We start from the raw sequence: 24,908 nt of genomic DNA, 5'->3' as shown, positions 1-24,908 counted from the left end.
CTAGTTACATACTAGTTTTGCCAAGTAAACTAGTGGCTTCATCTGGGTTTGGATGAACATACAAATATATATGAACAACATGTTTCGATTATGGATCAATACATTACTAAAAAATACAAAACGTGTAGGAACCATTACACAAGTACAATAGAAACACGTGGAGAGTGGATGCTGGCACATGGTCAGTCACTGTTCAGCATTATCAGCGCGTGTGTCCGATAATCAGCAGAGAAATTAAACTCTGATGTGTTTAGAGATCTGATGAGTTACTTCCAAATGTAGCCTCTTATGTTGCAGGAGCTGTAGTTCTCCTATGTAATGGCATGGAGCTCTTATTCCATTCAATGTTGGAGAAATGAAATGCCAACCCTGAACTGTCCTCTCTGTTATTGTGTACCTCCAATATGTTCCTTTTGTCTTATTTCTAAACTTCTTGAAGTTTGTGCTATGTAATTAAGGGTCACAAGGACATGGGATGTTGTAAACTCCAGAATGTTTGATGAAAGAGTGGTGGCCCTTGGGTGGGCATAACAGATTTCATACTGTCATAATTGGTTTGAAGGCTACTCTAATGTCATGAGATTTCAAGAGATTAGCAATTTTTTGCAAAGGTTTACCAACAAAAGGGATGGAAATTGAAATTCTGTAATGAATATCATGGATTTGTTGGAGAGAGAGATTAAATAGTATTGTTTTGCTATTTTTTTAGGATATCCATTGCTGATCAATAGTTGGAGAATAGAATGTAATTCTTCTGTTAATGTTCCTTCATCTTTTATAATAGAGATCTCCCTCTTTTTCAGTGTATGCACAATGCCCAATTTTTGTGAAATATGCTGTAACAAGAAGAAACGTAGATAACGACCTGTGTGCGTTGGCAAGAGAAATGCCTTCATTCTGCTTGTTTCGTAATTGAAATATCTAGAAAAGGTAATTTTCCTTCATTCTCAAATTCTAAGGTGAATTTGATTTTATGGTGGAAGGAATTAATAGATGTCAGAAAATCATATAACTCAGCTACACTGTGTTTCAATATTATAAATATGTCATCTACATATCTCCACCAAATTGATGGTTTAGGATATGTAGATAACAAGACATAATTTTCAAACTTTTCTATGAATAAGGTCACACAAGGAGGAAATAGAGGGCTTCTCATTTCAAGGCTCTATAAACAGATTTTTTCCATTCATTGGAAAAAATCTGTTTATAGAATTGAGAGATGTCTTAAGGGAACAGATTATCTATAAGTACCATAACTTTGTTCACAAGAACATTTGTAAATAATGATACAATGTCCAGACTCTAGCCAGAATGTCTGTTCGTGAGATAGAAATTTCTCCTAGTTTTTCTATAAAATGCTCCATATTTTTGATATAGGCATCCATGTGTCTAATGTGCTCCTTTAGAAGATGAGCAAGATGTTTTGATAACAAATAAGTTGTCGAGCTAATACCATCTACGATCAGTCAAAGAGGAGTATCGCCTTTGTCAGCCTTAAGTACTATAATATCTTAATACATCTTTAAATTAGATAGTGCTCTTTTTTCTAAGGAGCTGATATTCTTTTTAGGAGGACAAGAAGACGAGAGAAGAATCGCAGTCTTTAATCTGATGTCACTTACAACAGGTTCAGGTAGAAAGTAAAGGGCTTTTTTATGTTACAGTTCCTTCCACCATAAAATCATGATATCTATTTTAGGAATGTGCTCTGGTGCAACTGCAAAATTGAACCCTTATTTTTTTAAGATGCTAGCTTCTGTAGGTGTCAAGTTGTGATCCAAAAAGTTGAAAAGTACCTTATTATCGGGTAGGGTAAATCTCAATTTTAAAATCTTCTCATATAAAGAATTGAATTTCTTGATATGCCTGTTTTAGGTGCTTAGATAATTTTTATAGTATGTATCATTGATCATATTATCTAGTCGGGACCATAGGTGAGCATCTATGTTGTTAAATAGAGTGTAGAGTAAGTCAAGATACAAAGAATCAACTACAACATTCATTACAGAACTTCAATTTCCATCCCTTTTGTTGGTGAACTTTCACAAAAAATTGCTAATCTCTTGAAATCTCAAAACATTAGAGTAGTCTTTAAACCAATTATGACAGTACGAAATCTGTTACGCTCACGCAAGGACCACAACTCTTTCAACAAACACCATGGAGTTTACAACATCCCATGTTCTTGTGGCCTTAATTATGTAGGACAAACTTTGAGAAGTTTGTCCTAAGACAAAAGGAACATACTGGAGATGACGACAACGACGACGACAACAACAACAACAGAGAGGAAAGTTCAGGTTGGCATTCCATTTCTCCAACATTGAATGGAATAAGTGCTCCATGCCATACATAGGAGAACTACAGCTTCCACAACATAAGAGGCTACAGTGGTAATCCACTCACAAGGTACCCTAAACAGAAACCAAGGGATGATTCTGTGTGACTTTTGGAAGTCACTCATCAGATCTCTAAACACATCAGAGTTTAATTTCTCTGCTAACAATCGAACACATCTGCTGAACAATGATTGACAATGTGCCAGCATCCACGCGTTTCTATTGTACTTGTGTAACAGTTCCTACACATTCGGTATTTATTTATTTTTTTTTTTTTTAGTAATGCATTAATTCATAATCAAAGCTTGTTGTTTATTTATATTTGTATGTTCATCCAATCCCAGATGAAGACACTAGTTTATGTAGTGAAACTAGTGTGTGACTTAGTAGTATCAAATCTTTACAACAATAAAGCGAGTGTTAGTTATTTTTATTACATTAGTTTTGTGGTCGAAATAACATACATACTATTGGTTGATCAACCAACCTCTCGTGTATGGATTCAACATAAAAAAAAAACAGTTATTCAATTTATTCAGGGAATCTTGCAGACTTGTACTGGATTTATCCAGAAGTATAATAATATTTTTGAAAAAAGTAAAGAGCAAAGATTAACACTGTCAATTTTGATATCACATTTAATACCATTTTCCTTCATAATGTGATCCATATAAATAATGGATAACAGTGGAGATAATGTGCACCCTTGTTAAACACCTGATTATACCTCAAACCGTCTCCTATACCTCCAAGTATAAATGCATGCTGACTCATAGCTTAAACAGAAACTATACATTGCTTGATATAACGTCCCATTTACACAACATGACTGTAGCATTTTGAAGAGCTTTCCTCTTGGTACTTTGGTATATGCCTTTTCCAGATAAACAAAACTTAAATACAAATCCTTATTATATTCCCAAGATTTGTCTAAAAGTGAAAAATCTATCCTGACAACCTCTATTTTGCCTGAATGCAGTTTCTTCTTTCCCAAGCTTTCCTTTACTCAATTTTTCTTAGCTGTTTCTCAAGTATACTTGCATAAATCTCACCAGGAATGCTCAGTTTTATTTTCCTTTTTATAGATGGATACTATGAGAGCTCTGCTCCAATCATCTGGAATTTAACCCTCTCACCAGGTCTTCTGAATTATACAATGCAGCCACTGTAAAACTTTTATACCTCCATATATGAGCATTTATGGCTGACTTTCATTTAATTCAGCTGCCTTTCCACATTTCAGGTGACTTTTTCTACTTCAAGTATGGATATGTATTCCTATAGCATTCTAGTTGGGAGTATTCTACCATCCTGTTGACACTGCTTGTTTCATTTAGCAATCTTTCAAAGTACAGTGGAAACTCAGTTGTCAAATGACTCTCATCTCAAACAAATCAGCTCCCGAACATATTTTCCGAACAATAGAGGTGAAAAAAGGAAATCGTATCCCAGCATGAAAATGGCATTCGTGTCTTGGATCTTGCAATGCAGTTCAGTATGGCAAAATCAACGATCTGTACCAGTGGTGCACCCAGAGGAGAGGCAAGGTGCTTTGTCTCCCCTCAAAGGAAAAAAAAAAAAAAACACAAGAAAATTTTTGAAAAATTTTTTCCTAATTAAAATTCATGTTTTTTTATTTGTTGTGTCATGTCTTCTATTTCTATACTACTCATGAATTAGCAATCATTGCAGATGCTCAGTCATAGGTCGTATGTGATGTGTAGTGTGTATTCTCAAATTGTCTACTCAACTCGCCCCCCCCCCCCAAAGATTAAATCCTGAGCGCACTACTGATCTGTACAATACTCAAAAATAAAGAGGGGACCAGTTTTAGTTTATATTTTATATATTTATTGTGTTTATTCTTTTTGCGCAAAATTTCATGAATTTTCATTGTTTTAGTATACGATTTTATGCATGAAGTACTGTTATAAAGGTTTAAATAAACAATCATCTAGGGTTCGGAAATGGATTAATTCATTTTACATTAATGCTTATGGGAAAATGGTTTCAGTTTTCAAACAAATCAGTTTCCAAACAGCCTTTAGGAACGAATTCTGTTTGACAACCGAGGTTCCACTGTAATTACTTCAGATATCTAGATTATCTTCAGTTTTCATGTCACCATTATCATCTCTTCCTTTTACAGTACATTTTCCTAAATTTCTAAGCTTTTTCAATAGCCTCCAGAATATTTTGCCACCTTCCTGATATTTATTTTCTATGTTCTTACCAAAGTCTTCCCATGACTTTTGTTGAGTGAGCTTTACACAGTACTTTGTTTTCTTATATTTTTTTTCTGTATTCTCTAAGAGCACAAGCTAACTTACTTGTCAGGAACTTTCAATATAATTTCTTATTTTCCTTCACTGCCTCTTTAACTTCCTGAGTTCACGAAATGGAGTTCTGCTTTTCTATCCTTACAGACAACCACACAGCATGTCTCTGGCTGAATCAATCAATACTTTCTTCAGGGATTGCCACACAATTTCCAAGATTTGGTCCCTGTTCTCAAACTCTTTCATTTTTTCTTGTTTAATATTTGTGTATTTTAGTCTACAGTGCCCATCTGAGAGCTACTCAACTTTTATTCGCTTTAAAACTTTCTTACATGTTCTTCTTTTCAATATGAAATTCAATTTTATCCTGGTCAAGACTAAATGATGATCACTTCCAATTTCAAATCCTCTGTACACTCTAGTATCCTGCACCAATGAGAAAACATCACTATCAACAATAACATACTCAATGAGACTTTTCTTATTCCTTGCCTCTTTTCTCCATGTGAATTTATGCACATTTTTATGTTGGAATATTGAGTTAGTAATACCCAATCCATGTCCTAAGCAGAAATCCAATAGGCATTTGTCATTATTATTGGATTTGCTCTTTTCTCCGAATTTTCCCAAAATATTTCTGTATGTCTGACAATCATTTCCTACTCTGTTATTTAGATCCCCAACAAGGACCAACTTTTCCTTTTTCGTTGAGTCAGATGCCTTTGTCTCCCCTCAAAGGAAAAAAAAAAAAAAAAAAACACAAGAAAATTTTTGAAAAATTTTTCCTAATTAAAATTCATGTTTTTTTATTTGTTGTGTCATGTCTTCTATTTCTATACTACTCATGAATTAGCAATCATTGCAGATGCTCAGTCATAGGTCGTATGACTGAGCATCTTATGGTCCTTCTTCTATAGGACCATAAGCACAAATAAGTCACATTGTCCATTTCTCCATTCAGATATTTGTCTACATCACTCTACTTGATATTTCCTGTCATTAAAGAAGATTAGCCTCATACTTAGTGTTGAATACTATGGTTACATACAAATAATATGATATTTGCCAGTTAGAAAAATCTCACCTGTTTTTGTGTTCTTTGTTTCGATCACACCCCTTATGTCAATCTGTTATACTAATCCAATTCTTCTACTAGTTCCATTTCTTTGCAATTCAGGCAAGAATTCTTATGTTGATAGTACTAATATTGAACTCTACTGATGCAGAGTTGGGATATGTTTTGTGATTTGTTCCAATGCTGACTTTTCACTGTTTGGCCTGGTTCTCAAACAAAGAGAACATTCCCCTTGTTTAACTGAGGGACATCCCCAGTTGGCATGAAATTCTGTCATGTTGTATCATCATTTTACACTGTGGTTTAAGCCAATAAAAATGCAATTTGGCCAGCTAAATCCCAAACTGCCAGTCCATCTTCATTCATTCAGTATCCACATAGATACCTAACGGGGTGTACCACAAGAAGGTGGGGATTTGACAGTAGGTCAGAATCCCCAGTCAGTTCTCCGCATTCCTTAAAAGTCTATGTGAGAGTCTCCTCCCAGTTATACAACTTTGATCCTTAAGCCACTTCCCATTTGTATTAACAAAACACAATTATATATCTAATGTTCATTAAGTCAAAAATGCAGTGATATCATAAATGCACAATAATTCTCAACACTCAGATTTCTATAAAAGAACTACCAATCAAAACAACTCTTTGAACAATGTAAATTAATCCAGTAAAAATTAATAGAATGTTTTTTGCTGAACAATTTCTAACTGTATTCCTATCCTACTGTATGCAAACAATTACAAAAGCCTATTAGTGCAACTTTTGTATGTGACTCATATGTGTAAACTACAGTACAGTGCGGTATTCATTCATCCTAAGTTCAAGATTGACCGATGAATATTGTAAACCTGCAATATAAATGTATTATAGTTTACAACATTTCATACATGAGAGTCACATTAAAAGGGAGGGAAAAAAGTTACAAGTGCTTTCAAGATCGGCAGTTTAATTTGATATCTATTAGGTGTACTTCTTTTGCATGCATAGTTTGAGGATTGTACAAGTTTCTCTTTTCATCCTTACCTTCCATAATATATCAAGCTATTCATTCATTGAAATACACTGCTTCTAGATCAAAGCTAAGGGAAGCCTTTTCCGTCCTTTTCATTAATTTTTTTCAATTCCATGCTGGTCCCAGTAAAGTTTGTTTGTTTATCCTATTCTCTTATCCTAGAGAGATTTAGCGCTGGCGTATACACACACACTCTCTTTATCTGTTCTCAAATGGAACCTTCTGATTCTGTATCATCTTTAAAGTCTTTCAATATTATTGTGCCTTCAGCCAACCATCAATACTACAAGTAGTGTTCCTAGACTTTCGCAACATGACTGCAAAAAATAGATCCGCCATCTAGTCTGTTGGTAATTTGCATACATTTCTTTCATAAATTTTGTAATGAACAATACAACAGAAAATTATCATCATCAAATTCCTGCCATGTACCCTCAAGGAGTGTACAGGATATGATAGTACTACATGAAAAATTTACATCACTACTAACCTCCTATCTACAATTCTCCTCCAAATCAGCCTGTTACTTGTCAAAACTCCAACATAATCAGATCTCATATTTCTATCATCTAAGGCACTTTGTACAGTATCAATCCACCTATATCTTGGTCTAAATCTGGGTCATTTTCCTAGAAACCTGGCAGAGAACACTTGTTTTGCTAATCTTTCCTCACCCATTCTATTTAAGTGACCATGCCATCTGAGATTAGCACTGCTAATCGATTCCTGGATGCTGACAATGTCAAGTTCTTTCCTAATATCCTCGTTTTTATTATGATATTGCCATTGATAGCATCAGTTCACGCCTCTAATCTATCTCAGGACACTCATATCTGTGGTCTCTAGTCTTTGGTCAAGTGTTTTACTTCTGACCCAGCTCTCAGATCCATAAGTTAAAACTGGTTTGAACACTGTCTTGTATACAACTAATTTAGTGTTCCGACTAATTTCTCTCTTATTCCATATGAATTTATTCAACTGACTTTCGACCATACCAGCTTTGTTGATTGTGTTGTCTATTTCCATATTTAATTTATTATCTTCACTAAAAATTTTGCCTAAGTAGCTGAAATGTGTTACTTGTTCAATAGGTTCTCCATTCACAGCGCAGTTGACATTTTCAATGATTCTGCATATTTTCATTGTATTTGTCTTTTTATTGCTGACCATATCTATTACAATAGTTCATACCATATCTATTACAATAGTTATTCAATTTAGTCAGGGAATCTTGCAGACTTGTAGCAGATTTATTTAGAAGTATAACATCATCCGCATAAAGCAAAGAGCTGACATAAACATCTCCAATTTTGATACAAGGTTTAATACTACTTTCCTTCATAATGTGATCCATATATAGACAATGAATAGCAGAGGAGATAATGTACATCCTTGTCTGACACCAGATTTAACATTAAACCATCTTCATGAACTTCCTTCAATTCTAACTGTTGACTTACAACTCAAATAAAGGCTTAGTATTGCTTAATATAATGCCCCATTGACACCATATAACTGTAGCGTATTGAATAGCTTCTCCCTTAGCACCTTGTCATATGCCTTTTCCAAATCAACAAAACTTAAATACAGACCTTTGTTATAGTCCTATGATTTCTCCACTATTTGTCGTAAAGTGAAGATCTGATCTTGATTTGGCCTGAATCCAGCTTGTTCTTCACCAAGCTTTTCTTCCACAATTCTTCTCTACCTTTTCTCAAGTATACGTGCATAAATCTTACCAGGCAGACTCAGTAGGGAAATGCCTCTGTAATTCTCACATTCAGTTTTATTTCCCTTTTTATATATGAGTACTATGAGAGCTCTACTCCAATCATCAGGAATTCGTCCCTCTGTCCAGGACTTCTGAACTATGCATGCAGCCATTGTAAGACTTTAATACCACCATAGTTCAGCATTCCTGGTTGAATATCATCTACTCCTGCTGCCTTTGCACATTTCAAGCATTTGATAGCTTTTTCTACTTCAAGTATGGATATGTATATCCATACTTGAAGTAGAAAATGTATGCCTGTTGAGTGTTTTTATACCACTGTGCTACCACTGCTTTTTTCATTTAGCAATTTTTCGAAGTAATTACTCCATACTTCAATGATATCTTTTTCTCCCGCTTCATTGTCACCTTTATCATCTCTAACTTCTTTTACAGCACTCTCGCCTCCATTTTTAAGCTTCTTCAACAACCTCCAGAATATCTTACAACTTTGATATTTATTTTCTATGTTCTTGCCAAAGTCTTCCCATGACTTTTGTTTAGCTAGTTTTACACAGTGTTTTGCATTCTTGCATTTGTCTCTGTATTCTCTAAGAGCAAAAGCTGACTTATTTGCCAAGAACTTCTGATATGCTTTCTTCTTTTCCTTCACTGTCTCTTTAACTTCCTGTGTCACCATGGAGTTCTGATTTTTCTATCCTTGCAGACAACCTCACCACATGCCTCTCTGGCTGAATCAATAGGGTTTTCTTCAAGGATTGCCACTGAATCTCCAAGGTTTGGTTCCTGTTCTAAAACTCTTTCATTTTTTCTTCAATAAGTGTTAAAACTTTCTTACATGTTATTCTTTTCAACATGAAATTCAATTTTATCCTGCTCAAGACTAAATAGTGACACTTCCAATTTCAAATCCTCTGTACACTCTGGTGTCCTGCACCAGGGAGAAAACATCACTATCAACAATAACATAGTCAATGAGTCTTAACATAGTCTTATTCCTTGCTTCTTCTCTTCATGTGAATTTGTGCACTTTTTTATGTTGGAACATGGTGCTAGTAATAACCATTTCATGTCCTGAGCAGAAATCCAAGAATTATTTGCCATTATTATTAGCTTTGTTCTTTTCTCCAAATTTTCCCAAACTATTTTTGTATGTCTGACAATCATTTCCTATTCTGCTATTTAGATCCCCAAGCAAGGAACCAACTTTTCCTTTTTCATTGTGTCAGTTGCTTTCTCTCATCATCATCAAATTCCTGCCATGTACCCTCAAGGGGTGTACAGGATATGATAGTATACATGAAAAAAATTACATCATTACTAACTTCCTATCTACAATTTTCCTCCAAATCAGTCTGTTACTTGTCAAGGCTCCAACATTCTCATATCTTATATTTCTATTGCCTAAGGCACTTTGTACCGTATCAATCCACCTATATCCTGGTCTTCTTCTGGGCCGTTTTGCTGCCAACCTGGCAGAGAACACTTGTTTTGCTAATCTTTCTTCGCCCATTCTGTTTAAGTGACCATACCACCTGAGATTAGCTCTGCTAACGCATTCCTGGATGCTGACAATGTCAAGTTCGTTCCTAATATCCTCATTTTTAACATGATATTGCCATTGATGCCATCTGTTCACGCCTCTAATCTTTCTCAGGACTCTCACATATCTGTGGTCTCTAGGCTTTGGTCAAGTGTTTTACTTCCGACCCAGAGCTCTCAGTTCCATAAGTTAAAATTGGTTTGAACACTGTCTTGTATACAGCTAATTTAGTGTTCCGACTAATTTCTCTCTTATTCCATATGAATTTATTCAACTGACTTCCCATCATACCAGCTTTGCTGATTCTGTTGTCTATATCTATATTTAATTTACCGTCTTCAGTAAAAATCGTACCTAAGTAGCTGAAATATTTTACTTGTTCCACAGGTTTTCCATTCACAACACAGTTGACATTTTCAATGATTCTGCCTATTTTCATTGTCTTTGTCTTTCTATTGCTGACCTTCATACCATATCTATTACAACAGCTATTCAATTTAGTCAGAGAATCTTGCAGACTTGTAGCAGATTTATTTAGAAGTATAACATCATCCGCATAAAGCAAAGAGCTGACATTAACATCTCCAATTTTGATATCATGTTTAATACCACTTTCCTTCATAATGTGATCCATATATATAATGAATAACAGAGGGGATAATGTACATCTTTGTCTCATACCAGATTTAACATTAAACCATCTTCCTGTACTTCCTTCAATTCTAACTGCTGACTTACAACTCAAATAAAGACTAAGTATTGCTTGATATAATGCCCAATTGATACCATATAACTGCAGCGTATTGAATAGCTTCTCTCTTGGCACCTTGTCGGTTGCCTTTTCCAAATCGAAAAAACTTAAATACAGATATTTGTTATATTCCCATGCTTTCTCAACTATTTGTCGTAAAGTGAAGATCTGATCCTGACAGCCTCTATTTGGCCTGAATCCAGCTTGTTCTTCACCAAGCTTCCACAATTCTTCTCAACCGTTTCTCAAGTATACTTGCATAGATCTTACCAGGAACACTCAGTAGGGAAATACCTCTGTAATTCTCACATTCAGTTTTATTTCCCTTTTTATATGTGGGTACTATGGAAGCTCTACTCCAATTATTGGGAATTCGTCCCTCTGTCCAGGCTTTCTGAACTATGCAGTGCAGCCACAGTAAGACTTTTATACCACCATACTTCAGAATTTCTTTTCGAATATCATCTTCTCCTGCTGCCTTTCCACATTTCAAGCCTTTGATGGCTTTTTCTACTTCAAGTATGGATATGTATTCCTGACTGCATGTCTGGGTAGTGTTTTTTACCACTGTGCTGTCATCACTGCTTGTTTCATTTAGCAGTTTTTCAAAGTAATTACTCCATACTTCAAGGATATCTTTTTCTCCCGTTTTCATGTCACCTTTATCATCTCTAACTCCTTTTACAGCATTCTTTCCTCCATTCCTAAGCTTTTTCAACAACCTCCAGAATATTCTGCCACCTTCTTGATATTTATTTTCTATATTTTTGCAAAAGTCCTCCCATGACTTTTGTTTAGCTAGTTTTACACACTGTTTAGCTTTCTTACATTTGTCTCTGTATTCTGTAAGAGTAAAAGCTGACTTATTTGCCAGGAACTTTTGATATTCTTTCTTCTTTTCCTTCACTGCCTCTTTAACTTCCTATATCCACCAGGGAGTTCTGATTTTTTTTTATCCTTGCAGACAACCTCACCACATGCCTCTCTGGCAGAATCAATCAATGTTTTCTTCAGAGATTGCCACTGAATCTCCAAGGTTTGTTTCTGTTCTCAAACTCTTTCATTTTTTCTTCAATAATCTTTGTGTATTTTATTCTACAGTTCACATCCGAGAGCTGCTCAACTTTTATTCTCTTTAAAATTTTCTTACATGTTATTCTTTTCAATATGAAATTCAATTTTATCCTGCTCAAGACTAAATAGTGATCGCTTCCAATTTCAAATCCTCTGTACACTCTGGTGTCCTACACCATGGAGAAAACATCACTATCAACAATAACATAGTCAATGAGACTTTTCCTATTCTATGCCTCTTCTCTCCATGTGAATTTGTGCACATTTTTATGTTGGAACATGGTGTTAGTAATAACCAGTACATGTCCTGAGCAGAAATCCAACAGGTATTTGCCATTATTATTAGCTTTGCTTTTTTCTCCAAATTTTCCCAAAATATTTTTGTATGTCTCACAATCATTTCCTACTCTGCTATTTAGATCCCCAACAAGGACCAACTTTTCATTTTTCATTGTGTCAGTTGCTTTTTCTAAAGTGTCAAAAAATTCCTCCACTTCTACCTTAGTAGAACCCTCTGTGGGACCATAGGCACAAATAAGTCTCAGTGTCCAGTTCCCCATTCTCATATTTGCCCAAATTACTCTACTTGAGGCTGACTGCCATTCAAGAAGATTAGCTTCGTATTTTGTGTTGAATACTATGGCTATTTCTTCTTTTCCTTGATTGTCATTGCCTGAATATAACATTTTGTATTTATTGCTCAGAAAGATCTCACCAGTTTTTGTCTTTTTTGTTTCAGTCACACCTATTATGTCGATCTGGTACTTATCTAATTCCTCAGCTAGCTCCATTTCTTTGCCATTCAGGCCTCTTACGTTGATAGTAGCGATCTTTAACTCTGGTGATGTTGAGTTGGGGTTTGTTTTCAGATCTGTTCCAGTAGCTGACTTTTCGCTGTTCGCCCTGATTCCCTGGCGAAAACAATGGGGGCCTTGTTTAACCGGGCGACGCCCCAGCCGGCATGAAATTTTGTTGTGTTGTACCATCATTTTTTATTTTTGTTTAACCAATAAGAATACAATCTGGTCGGCTAAATCCCAAATTGCCAGCCCATCCTCGTTCGTTCAGTATCCAAGTAGATAACCAACAGGGTGCACCACGAAAAGGTGAGGATTGGACATTAGGTCAGAAGCCCTGGTCAGTTCTCTGCATTCCTTTAAAGGATATGTGGAGGTCTCCTCTCAGTTGTACAGCTTTGACCCATAGTATCCAAATATCAGAATGGGGAACTGGACAATGAGACATTTGTGCCTATGGTCCCACAGAAGGTTCTGCTAAGGTAGAAGTGGAGGATTTTTTTTTTTTTTTTTTTGAGGCGTTGCTTTCTCTAACGCCTCAAAAAAAAAAATCCTCCACTTCTACCTTAGTAGAACTTTCTATCAAATAAGTCTCATTGTCCATCTCCCCATTCTGATATTTGCCCAGATCACTCTACTTGAGACTGCCTGCCATTCAAGAAGGTTAGCCTCGTATTTAGTGTTGAATACTATGACTATTCGTTCTTTTCCTTGGTTGTCATTGTTTCAATATAACAATTTGTAATTATTGCTCACAAAGATCTCACCAGTTTTTGTCTTTTTTGTTTCAGTCACCTCTATTATGTCGATCTAGTACTTATCTAAATCACAGAAAATTATGCTCACAAAAAAAAAAAAAAAAAAAAAAACCTGCAGTTAATTACCTGATAATGAAATGGAAAAACAAATATTCTGAATATATGAATTACCAGTATGTATTGGGATTATTCTTTATCTACTGAAAATTAATTAGGTTTTGAAAGGGCAAGATCGAGAGAATTTTTGTTATCTACCTGTCAATATGCTTAATTTAAAATCATTGAAAAAGTATAATATGAATATATAGTATTCTTTAAAAAATTTTATAAAAAAGTAAAATCATTGGAGTAAGGTCTGGGCTTTTTTGTGGCCATAATTCTAAATGCCATGAAACTCACTTTCAAGAATGCCAGAAGTGCTACAAGGTATAGAGAGTCACTTGTTACCATATTTTTGTGCAATTGAAATAACACTCATGATTACTCCATTAAAGAAAGCAGCAAAAGCACTCTTTAAAGTATTTTCAATGTATCGATAAGGTATCAATGAGCTCAGCTGCCAATGAAACAACTGCAAACATTTCATGATCCTAAATCCTAACATGTATATTAGTTTCCAATATAAGAGTTCTACAGTCAATTTTTCTAATGCAAGATTGAGAACTCGAGTTACCAACAGGTTGATGAAAGGAAACCTGCTTGCCTGTGGACATCTGACTTGTTAATGACTCGAATCAAACTCAATTGTCTTTCTCCTGGTGGTCTAGCATTACAGTTCTGGAAGTGTTGTCACAAGACCACAGGACCCTCAAAAATAATAAAGAAGAATTTAGATGCAAATAATATTTGCATTTAAAAACTCTGTTAGAAAAGCAGAAAAAATAGAACAAACTTCTTTTATTTTATTTTTTTAATATGAGACAAAATACAGTATACCAGAAATGAAATTTCAAACCACTGTGACTGCAAAAATCTTTAATGATGTTGCTTGGAACCAAAATAAGTGGCTTCTTAAGTCATGGCATGTCTGTTGCAATATTCATGTTACGTGACTCAAGTTTCCTGAGATGGCTACCAGCAAAGTAGTCATAAACAAGCTGTTGTTAATCTCAGGTAATTCTCTTATCTCAAAATGCAGATTGCAAGTGATGAGCTGTCTGGGAATATCAGGTAGCATGTACTGTAACGTCTGAGATATAAGAAAGATAAACTGTATTTTTCCAGATCTGTTACAAGAAATCATGGCATTTGATAACGAAGAAGGTGAGCACAAGTTTCTTCAGTCCACCCATATATGGAATGCAGCGAGTTTTTCCAGAAAGAAAAAGCTGATAAAATGTGCATTACATATTTCCTAGCAGTATCAGACTGGCAAACGGAACGTGACCTGCCATTGTGACATAAAAATGAATGCGGGTATAAAAGATAAAAATTAGAATTTCAAATTACCACATAAACCTTAAATACAGTTATGATTGCATAGAACAAAACAAATGAATTATCTTTTAAATCACAGATTATCTTCTTACTCCCTAATGTCTAAGTAATAAAAGATAGCTACCACCACACTCAGGCATTGCAAACTGGTTGGTGTACTTGATGTTTTTGGTAATTATCCTATATCCTGGGTAGCTCCTAAGACAGGAAACTATACTACTAATCCTCCAGCTGTTTTGCACAAATGAACCATGTTGTTTATTATTTTAACGGTATAACAGAACACAGAAACTAAGTAAATAATTAATTTATTAACTTGATGCTGATATTTCGCTGGTGTTATAACCAGCATCTTCAGAGCACAAAAACACTGTTTGTCACAATACGCTAGACTAAAACAACATGGTGTACTTAAACAAAATTGTAGCAGCAACACAAAGACTAGAGTCCTGATTTTGGCACCTTCTAAGCTAAAAAAAAAGCTATCATATATTACTAGAGTCCTAGAAAAGTGCTAGTTTTTTCTTAATATGACTGTCTCCCAGATCTTCGGCAAGTTAATACAGCCATATTTGTTGAGATTTGGAGTATATGTTTTAGGGCTTCTGTCGCCTCTAAGAACAATCTCTCTGATTTATACGGGTTTCTGTGTAGTACTTTTGTGTTTTTCCAGTTGATCCTGTGTGCAGGGGTATCCAGAGCATGGTCTGCTAGGCCCGACTTACCATAATGATAATTCCGGACGTATCTTTTATGTTCGCTGATGCGGATGTTCACAGTTCTTCCTGTTTGACCGTAGTAGGCTTGATTGCATGAGCAGGGTACTTGGTAGACTCCTGGATGTGATAAAGGAGGAATGCTGTCCTTGGGTGAGCAGATGAGGGTGGCTAATTTGCTACATGGTCTGAATGTAGTGCGTAGTTTATGTTTATTGGGAATTCTTGAGATCTTTTCGGATGTGTCTTTAATGTAAGGGATGGTGACTGTTTTGTTGTAGTTCTCTGTGGTGGATGGTGGGAGGGGTTTCTTAGGAGTGTTTAGTATTTTGTTTATTTTATGTGGATTGTAGCCGTTGGCCAAGAAGGTGTGGCGTAAGTGAGTCAGTTCAGCAGTAAGAGCCTTGTCATTGGAATAGATTGCTCTCGCTCTATGGGTTAGCGTTTTTAATATGCCATATTGTTGAGAAGGATGATGGTGTGATTGTTTGTGTAAGTATCTGCCTGTATGTGTGGGTTTTCTAAAAACTGAAAATGATAAGGAACCATCTGGGAGACGTGTGATGAGTGTATCCAGGAAGGGCAGACAGTTGTTGGCTTCCAGTTCCATAGTAAAGTGGATTTTTGGATGTTGGCTATTTAAATGTGCTAAAAATGTTTATAATGTCTCAGGGCCATGTGGCCAAATAGCAAGCACATCATCAACATAGCGTAGCCAAAGTGTTGGTTTGAGAGTGGCTGTATTGATTGCTTGTTTTTCCAGGTGTTCTATGTAAAAGTTGGCTGGGGGGGGAGCCCATGGCTGTCCCATCAATTTGTTTGTATATTTTCCCTTTCCATGTGAAATATCCTGCATGTATTGTGAATTTGAATAGTTCAAATATATCGGGGGGGGAAGTGTGACTTCAGTAGATTGAGGGTTTCTATTAGTGGTACATTTGTGAATAGTGAAGCGATGTCAAAGCTTACTATTAAGTCTGACTTTTTAGGGTAAGGTGTTGTAAGATGCTTTTTAGGTGTGCTGAATTTTTGACAAAGGAGGGAGAATTGTTTGTGAGAGTGGCTAGTAGCTTCGCAAAATGTCTAGTCAGTTTGTATGTGGGACTATTTATACTGTCCACAATTGGGCGTAGGGGTGTGCCTTGTTTGTGAATTTTTGGTGATCCATAGATCCTCGGTGTTTTAACATGGAAGGGTTTGAGTTTGTTAACTGTGTCTTTGGGCCAGGAAGTGACTTTTTTCAATAATTTTCGTGCCTTATTCTTTTGTGTGTTGGTGGGATTGCGATCTATAATTTTGTATGTTGACTGATCTTGTAATAGTGTGTGCATTTTGTTTTCATATTCAGTTGTGTCCATCACCACGGATGCATTTCCTTTGTCTGCTTTTGTTATGGTAATCTGGCTGTTGTTGTGTAGCTCTTTTATAGCAATGAATTCCTTATGTGGGATATTATTTTTGGGAGGCTTGGACTTGATTAGGATGTTGGCCACATCTAAACGTATGTTGTTAGCAATTGTTGGAGGCAGGTCGTATATTCCTCGTTCGATGGACGCCATTATTTCGGCTTTTGGAACTTGCTTGGGAGTTATGTGGCAAAGTTGTGCCCTCGAATTAAAGCCGTCGTGGCTTCTTTGCTTAAGGTGAGTGACGATAGATTCACGACGACGAGGTCTTGTTGTAATTGCGGTCATTGTATGGTGTTCCGTTGTTGGAGATTTTCAAACTTATTTTGGTGCCGGTTTTTGACTCTGTCGAATTCTTTTTTTGCCGTTGCGTCGGTGATGTTCTCTAAGATCTGCCAAAGTTACGTATTTAGAATATTATGCAGTGATTCTCGTAATGCGCTGTTGGTTGCATTTGCTTTTGCTAATTCCAGGCAAGTGGTGTTAATCTGTTCAAATAATGGCGTCCATCGAACGAGGAATATACGACCTGCCTCCAACAAATCCCACCAACACACAAAAGAATAAGGCACGAAAATTATTGAAAAAAGTCACTTCCTGGCCCAAAGACACAGTTAACAAACTCAAACCCTTCCATGTTAAAACACCAAGGATCTATGGAGCACCAAAAATTCACAAACAAAGCACACCCTTACGCCCAATTGTGGACAGTATAAATAGTCCCACATACAAACTCGCTAGACATTTAGCGAAGCTACTAGCCACTCTCACAAACAATTCTCCCTCCTTTGTCAAAAATTCAGCACACCTAAAAAGCATCTTACAACACCTTACCCTAAAAAGTCAGACTTAATAGTAAGCTTTGACATCACTTCACTATTCACAAATGTACCACTAATAGAAACCCTCAATCTACTGAAGTCACACTCCCCCCCCCCCCCCCCCCCCCGATATATTTGAACTATTCAAATTCACAATACATGCAGGATATTTCACACGGAAAGGGAAAATATACAAACAAATTGATGGGACAGCCATGGGCTCCCCCTTTCCCCCCACTAGCCAACTTTTACATAGAACACCTGGAAAAACAAGCAATCAATACAGCCACTCTCAAACCAACACTTTGGCTATGCTATGTTGATGATGTGCTTGCTATTTGGCCACATGGCCCTGAGACATTGAAAACATTCTTAGCACATTTAAATAGCCAACATCCAAAAATCCACTTTACTATGGAACTGGAAGCCAACAACTGTCTGCCCTTCCTGGATACACTCATCACACGTCTCCCAGATGGTTCCTTATCATTTTCAGTTTTTAGAAAACCCACACATACAGGCAGATACTTACACAAACAATCACACCATCATCCTTCTCAACAATATGGCATATTAAAAACGCTAACCCATAGAGCAAGAGCAACCTGTTCCACTGACAAGGCTCTTACTGCTGAACTGACTCACTTACGCCACACCTTCTTGGCCAACGGCTACAATCCACATAAAATAAACAAAATACTAAACACTCCTAAGAAACCCCTCCCACCATCCACCACAGAGAACTGCAACAAAACAGTCACCATCCCTTACATTAAAGGCACATCCGAAAAGATCTCAAGAATTCCCAATAAACATAAACTACGCACTACATTCAGACCATGTAGCAAATTAGCCACCCTCATCTGCTCACCCAAGGACAGCATTCCTCCTTTATCACATCCAGGAGTCTACCAAGTACCCTGCTCATGCAATCAAGCCTACTACGGTCAAACAGGAAGAACTGTGAACATCTGCATCAGCGAACATAAAAGATAAGTCCGGAATTATCATTATGGGAAGTCGGGCCTAGCAGACCATGCTCTGGATACCCCCTGCACACAGGATCAACTGGAAAAACACAAAAGTACTACACAGAAACCCGTATAAATCAGAGAGATTGTTCTTAGAGGCGACAGAAGCCCTAAAACATATACTCCAAATCTCAACAAATATGGCTGTATTAACTTGCCGAAGATCTGGGAGACAGTCATATTAAGAAAAAACTAGCACTTTTCTAGGACTCTAGTAATATATGATAGCTTTTTTTTTTAGCTTAGAGGGCACCAAAATCAGGACTCTAGTCTTTGTGTTGCTGCTACAATTTTGTTTAAGTACACCATGTTGTTTTAGTCTAGCGTATTGTGACAAACAGTGTTTTTGTGCTCTGAAGATGCTGGTTATAACACCAGCGAAATATCAGCATCAAGTTAATAAATTAATTATTTACTTAGTTTCTGTGTTCTATTATACCGTTAAAATAATAAACAACATGTTCGACGAACACATAAGTCTGTCCACACAAATGAACCAGTCTATTTTGTATTCATATATATCAGTAGTATCACATGTCCATTTAGGTTGGGTGTGCTGTTGTGTGGCTTATGGAACCTGTGCTACAAAATTCATGTCAATTTGACCATATGATTGCATTTCTATTCATGTATGTTTTAAGAGTGCATAGCACATCAGCACTCATCTTAATGGGTCAAATGCAATTAACTGTATCTTTAATTTATCAATTCATATAATTTTAAATATGGAAGCATAAAGGTCAAATGAATGATAACTTTTTCAAGTGCAGCATTTATGTGAGAAGCACAAAGGGTTTACATTTCATAGTGAGATCAGATTATCATTGGAAAATACTATACTGACACACAGATAATTTGAATTTTGATATGATTTTTAAATACAGTCATATAATATGCACAGAAATTGAAAAAGTAGTCATTGAGAAATTAATATTTTTCAGAAATGAACCAAAGAAAGGCTGAAATAACTCATTTTACTTATTTATACACAAGTTCAAACCTCCTTAGCCTATCATACAATCTGTGAAAGTTCTGGCAGTATACGGGATATTCAGTGGATCATGAACATTGTTTTCATTGTAAATATGAGCAAAAAAAGTTCTAAATTATTTATAGAAAATTACTTCTATATCAGCCTAAACACATCAGTTAACACTTTACACATGCAAAACAGATAAAACTCAGAAAACAAAAACAGCAGCTCATGAAAAATGACAATGTTCGATTGGATTGGTTAACATAAAACCAATCACAGCCTGATTTCTGGGTGCTATTGTCTCAACACACACCCCGGTCTCTTCTGTCACCTTCTAGGTGGTTTAAAGCCAGTGGAACACTAAGAATTTGACCCACTGCACCATTTGTATGTCTGTTCAAAGGCTCAAATGTGTCCATATTTGTGACTGCACACCTGGGCTATTAACACAAATGTTAATAAGATTCTTGATGCCAGGAAACAATTAGGCAAGTCTGTAACAGGAATAAATGCAAAAATATATTGGTGAAATTGCTATTTCTGTGGGTGTGTACCACACACCTGGTACACCTGGAATATATGCCTCCGATATATATATCAGGGACGTATATATTAAGCTATTGGATAGTTGGAAGGTTTGACATCTTCAAATTTTTTTTTTTATTATTTGTATGATGATATAATAGCCGTGAGGTCCCTTTTACAGGGAAGTACGGCACTATCTCAATCCCCCCCCCAAATTTTATCCTGGCACAGGACCAGCATAGCTGATGAATCAGGCCTATGGCTGGGTCTTAAGTATTCCTGACTGTAATCCATGTGTTTTCACGAGACCAGTTTGCCTGCTTGTGGGAGGAAAACTCCCAGTTAAAATGGGAAGAAAAACCCTGCTGTCCATGCCCAAGACCAGCTAACTTGGCTATGTCTGAGAAAGATCCTCAAGCTCCTCACGTCAGCGACGAGAATCGAACCCTGGACACTCCTTTCCCAGGCATAGGATTGCAAAGCACATAGCCACTCGGCTAATGGTGCAGACCAAATCTTCAAAAATATAAATTTTAAGATTTTCAAGCCTGCTTTTCTGATTTTATAAGAATTATAGCACATTCACAAAGGGAGAAGAAAGGAACTGGGAAATACTTCAATCAAATCTGCTTTGATTATGAATGATGCTATAATGCCACTAGATAAAAGCTATTTCAGCCAACCATAGTGGGTTTTTTTTTGTGAGGGGGGGAGAAGGGATGTCGTGAATAAACACAATTTATAGGCATAGCTGTTAGGATAACTATGTTATCATAAGCAGTCATGGATTTCTAACATGTCAAGTTATTTGGCTGTAACAAGCCACTGGGCTTAACATGAAAGGAAGATGGGAAGGGATGAACATATCCAGGATTTGGCTATTAATACCGAAACCACATAGTATAAAATATTTCCAAGTTAATGGCAGTAAGAAAGTGGTAAAAAAAATAAAAATAAATAAAATGAAAATTTCAACATTGTGCAAATCAAAGTTGAAAGTCCTCCTAACCAAATGGGAATCAATATCATTAGCTAAAATATTTTTCCTTTCCTCTTAGAGAGTATAAAACATATACATTACATCATTTGGATTCCAGAATGCTAGTATTCTGAATACAGCATGAGTTACTATATTTAAGAAATTAATTGTTACATAATTTAAATTCTTTATTCTTTTATGTAAGAAAAGATTTTAAAAAATATTAAACCGTTTGAACTCTTGGAAAAACCAAAGGTTAGTTAATTTTCAATCTTAAATATACTGAAGATTGATTAATTAACCTTTCATTTTTACAAGAGTTGAAAATTAGTCTAATATTTTATAAAATCTTTGCTTAACATTGAGGGGAGGATTTTAACTGCATAAAACTAATTAATTTAGGTCACAAGAATGTCAGTATTTATTTGAATCAAGTATTTTTTAAATTAAAGCTGGATCCTTTTTAACTATATATATGAATGTTTTTAAGGCATTAATGGATTAAGTCAAAAATACTATTTGGAGAAATATATAAGATAGCTAATAATTTCTAATTAAAGGAAATTCAGATTTTCAGTAGTACTTACTTTAGATACAGGTGTTATCTGTACATTGGCTGAAGACATAGGGTATGAAATTGACTGAGGGCCCTCTTTCACTGAACTTTCCAATAGGGCAGAACTCTTTTCCTCAGTTATGAGCTGTTGTAATGGTTCTTTTTGTTTTACTTCTTGATGCAATAGTATATCTTGCTTTTTTTCAAGCTGATGAACTGGTGACAAAGGAAATGGTGGTGCAGCTGGTGCCAAAGTAACACTGGGAATGTCAGGACTATCCCATAATGTAGTACTAGGTGAGTTATTAAACTGTTCTCTTCCATGATGTCTATGAAGGGCACTATGCCAAGAAGAATGTTGTTGTTGTTGCTGAAATATTTCAGCATCAGGAGGCCTTTCCAAGTTGTCTGGCAAAGTTTCTAGATTCACATCTTGGTTAATGTTGTTTAGTGTCACCACAGGAGTGACTGACTGTGGACTAATTTCTTGCTGAACCACTATTCCTGTCGTACATAATACACAAGTATTACTTTAAAACATTTTAAAACAAAAGTAAAAACAATAAAATTTAACAATTATTTAAAATTGTGCTATATGTCAATCAAAATTAGCACCTGAATATTGCATTGTGGTGCACTTGATTAAGCCTTTTAAGGACATGTCAGACATTTTATGAAGTAAATAACTATGTCCTTGCAGCAAGGATGAAATACTGGTAGCAACAATCTATATTTTACATATTTTTCACATGGATTGACCACTATTCACTTCATAAGAACTTCTAAAAATATTAGAAATTAAAACATCAAGTTTGGAATAAAATTTTAAAGTAAGTCACCCAAACATTCAATAGGATTGTTTTCCAACAGCATTCCTATTCTTTCTGTTAATAATCATGTTAGTGAGTCAATTATGTTCATATCTCTCTCTGTGAAGAGACTGTTTTTACACTGAGTTCAAAGTAAATTTACAACAATCATCAGATTGATGCAATGACTCAAGAACAGATAAAAAAAAACTAAACATTTAATGAAACTAAAAACTACGTGCACTGTAAATAAAATTAAATTAATAACGATAAAATTATTTGGATCCATGGCCTAAAATAAAACTAAACTTTTGAGATCTCCTTTATCTTAGAGGATAAAGTCATTCTCTCACTGACTCATTCTATTAATAGTTTGTTTTACATGAGCTTAATCAGTATCAGGCTTAACATTTTGTTTTCACAACAAATTCCTACAAACAAATGTTCATTAGAGTCAGTTCTTTTAGGCCTTTTCTCAAAATATAAAATTTAACTATACAATGTTTCCTTATTTTGCATATAACATTCCAATCATCCTCACTATCTCACAGAGAATGAATATTCTTACTTCAGGCATTTCTTATTTCGACAAGAAGCACAAATTACAAATTCTTTACAAGAGTAAAAGCAGTTTATTTTACTACTTTATAAACACCATATCAAGTACTTCTTCATTAAAGCCACCTTACAGTTTTAGATTTCATTAATTCAATCACTTGTTCCGATAATGAATATGACCGATGCCCTTGAAACAGAAGATAAAACTTTTCATGTTTCTTCAAATGTTGAAATAGAATGCCTAGTTAACATCTACTTTTCTTTACTGTTCACTTGTTGACAGAGTCCCTTTTCCTATCAAATGATTTATAGATCTAAGATTTCCGTTACAGAACCCTCAATTATTCTGACTGTCAAGTCTTAGAAACTCCCTAAAATAAAATTCTCTAATTATATGAAGAGCCATAGGCTTCAATTCGGCGACGTGAAATTATTTAAGTTAAGAGATATTACATCCCATATTGTTTCATAGCCAAATAAGAAACTCAGAGAGTTTCATGCTGAATATAGACTATATACAGTTCGGAGAGTCCAAGCGGAAGCAAATACCTGGATAGTGCAACGCATAGCCCATCTTTTCTTTTAAGCTTACACGGTGATCCGAATGCATTTTTGGAAAATTATGGAGACAACTACCATGTTTGAATAAAAACTTTAGTTTAATATAACTAAAATCTACATTAGACATTTCGACCTTAATATCAAGGTTATGTTTTAATTTTGTTTATAAAGTGTTGTGTGTTTTTATGTAGGAGGGGGAATGACCTACCAACTCCTTGAGTGTTGCCACTAATTTCTTGGTTAAGTGGTAATTGGGACTGCCTATTCCTTCCACGATTGGTCGAATGGGCACATTTTGTTTGTGTATTTTCGGGACACGATATATTCTGGTGGGGGGGTTGAATTTTTTAACCGTGTCTGGTGGCCAAGAAGTGAAGGACTTGAGTAGTTTCTCTGTTTTATCCTTTATCCTTTTTGTTGGGTTATAATTTACCAGCTTATATGTGTTGTTATCGGCTACTAGTTGATTCATCTGAAGTACGTATGTTGATCTGTCAAGGACAACAGTGGCATTGCTTTTATCCGATTTCGTTAATATTATGTTTTGTTTGGCTTTTTAATGACTTAATTGCTGCTAGTTCTGTTTTTGTGAGATTGTTCTGCATGGTTTTCTTAGTGTTCAGGACATTACTAGTTTCTAATTGTATTTTATCGGCTATATTGTTAGGTAAGGACCTGATGCCTCTTTCTATGTGGTATATAAAATCCAATTTGTTTACCTTTTTAGGTAATATTGCATAGTTAAGTCCTTTATTCAGTAGCGTAAGTTCGCCGCTGTTCAGGGTGTGGCTTGATAGGTTGATCACATGGTTCTTGCTTGCAGGTGGTTGGTCACTCCGTGTCTCCCTTGTTTGTTGTTCATTATTGGTGTTTATCAGGGAGGAGATCTCCTGATTGGATGGATTCCTGTGACTGGCCGCCATATTTCGCCGTTGTTCAGGGTGTGGCTTGATTGGTTGATCACATGGTTCTTGCTTGCCGGTGGTTGGTCACTCCTTGTCTACCTTGTTTGTTGTTCGTTGTTGGTGTTTATCGGGAAGGAGGTCTCCTGATTGGATTCCTGTGATTGGCTGCCATATTTCGGCGTTGTTTCAAACTGTGAAATTTGGTCTTGAGTTTTTCTTTATTCTTTTCCAGGGTATATTTGGCCGAATTGTCAGTAATTCTTTC

The 24,908-nt window shown here is 35.8% G+C and overlaps 1 protein-coding gene across 1 annotated transcript in view; it reads right to left on the bottom strand.

Moving 5' to 3' along the window:
* The window catches only part of Sec16 (endoplasmic reticulum export factor secretory 16), a 627,195-nt gene that overhangs the window by 448,679 nt on the left and 153,608 nt on the right, over nucleotides 1-24,908 (bottom strand). The window contains exon 9 of the mRNA XM_090400384.1: nucleotides 21,842-22,314. Coding sequence (XP_090256510.1) covers nucleotides 21,842-22,314 — 473 coding nt within the window. The remainder of the gene's footprint in view (nucleotides 1-21,841; nucleotides 22,315-24,908) is intronic.

This window comes from Typopeltis vanoorti, chromosome 1 (genome assembly GCF_054136105.1).
Source record: "Typopeltis vanoorti isolate ZY-2024b chromosome 1, IOZ_Tvanoo_1.0, whole genome shotgun sequence".
In the NCBI taxonomy this organism is placed as follows: domain Eukaryota; kingdom Metazoa; phylum Arthropoda; class Arachnida; order Uropygi; family Thelyphonidae; genus Typopeltis; species Typopeltis vanoorti.
This window is presented reverse-complemented; position numbering and strand designations above follow the sequence as displayed.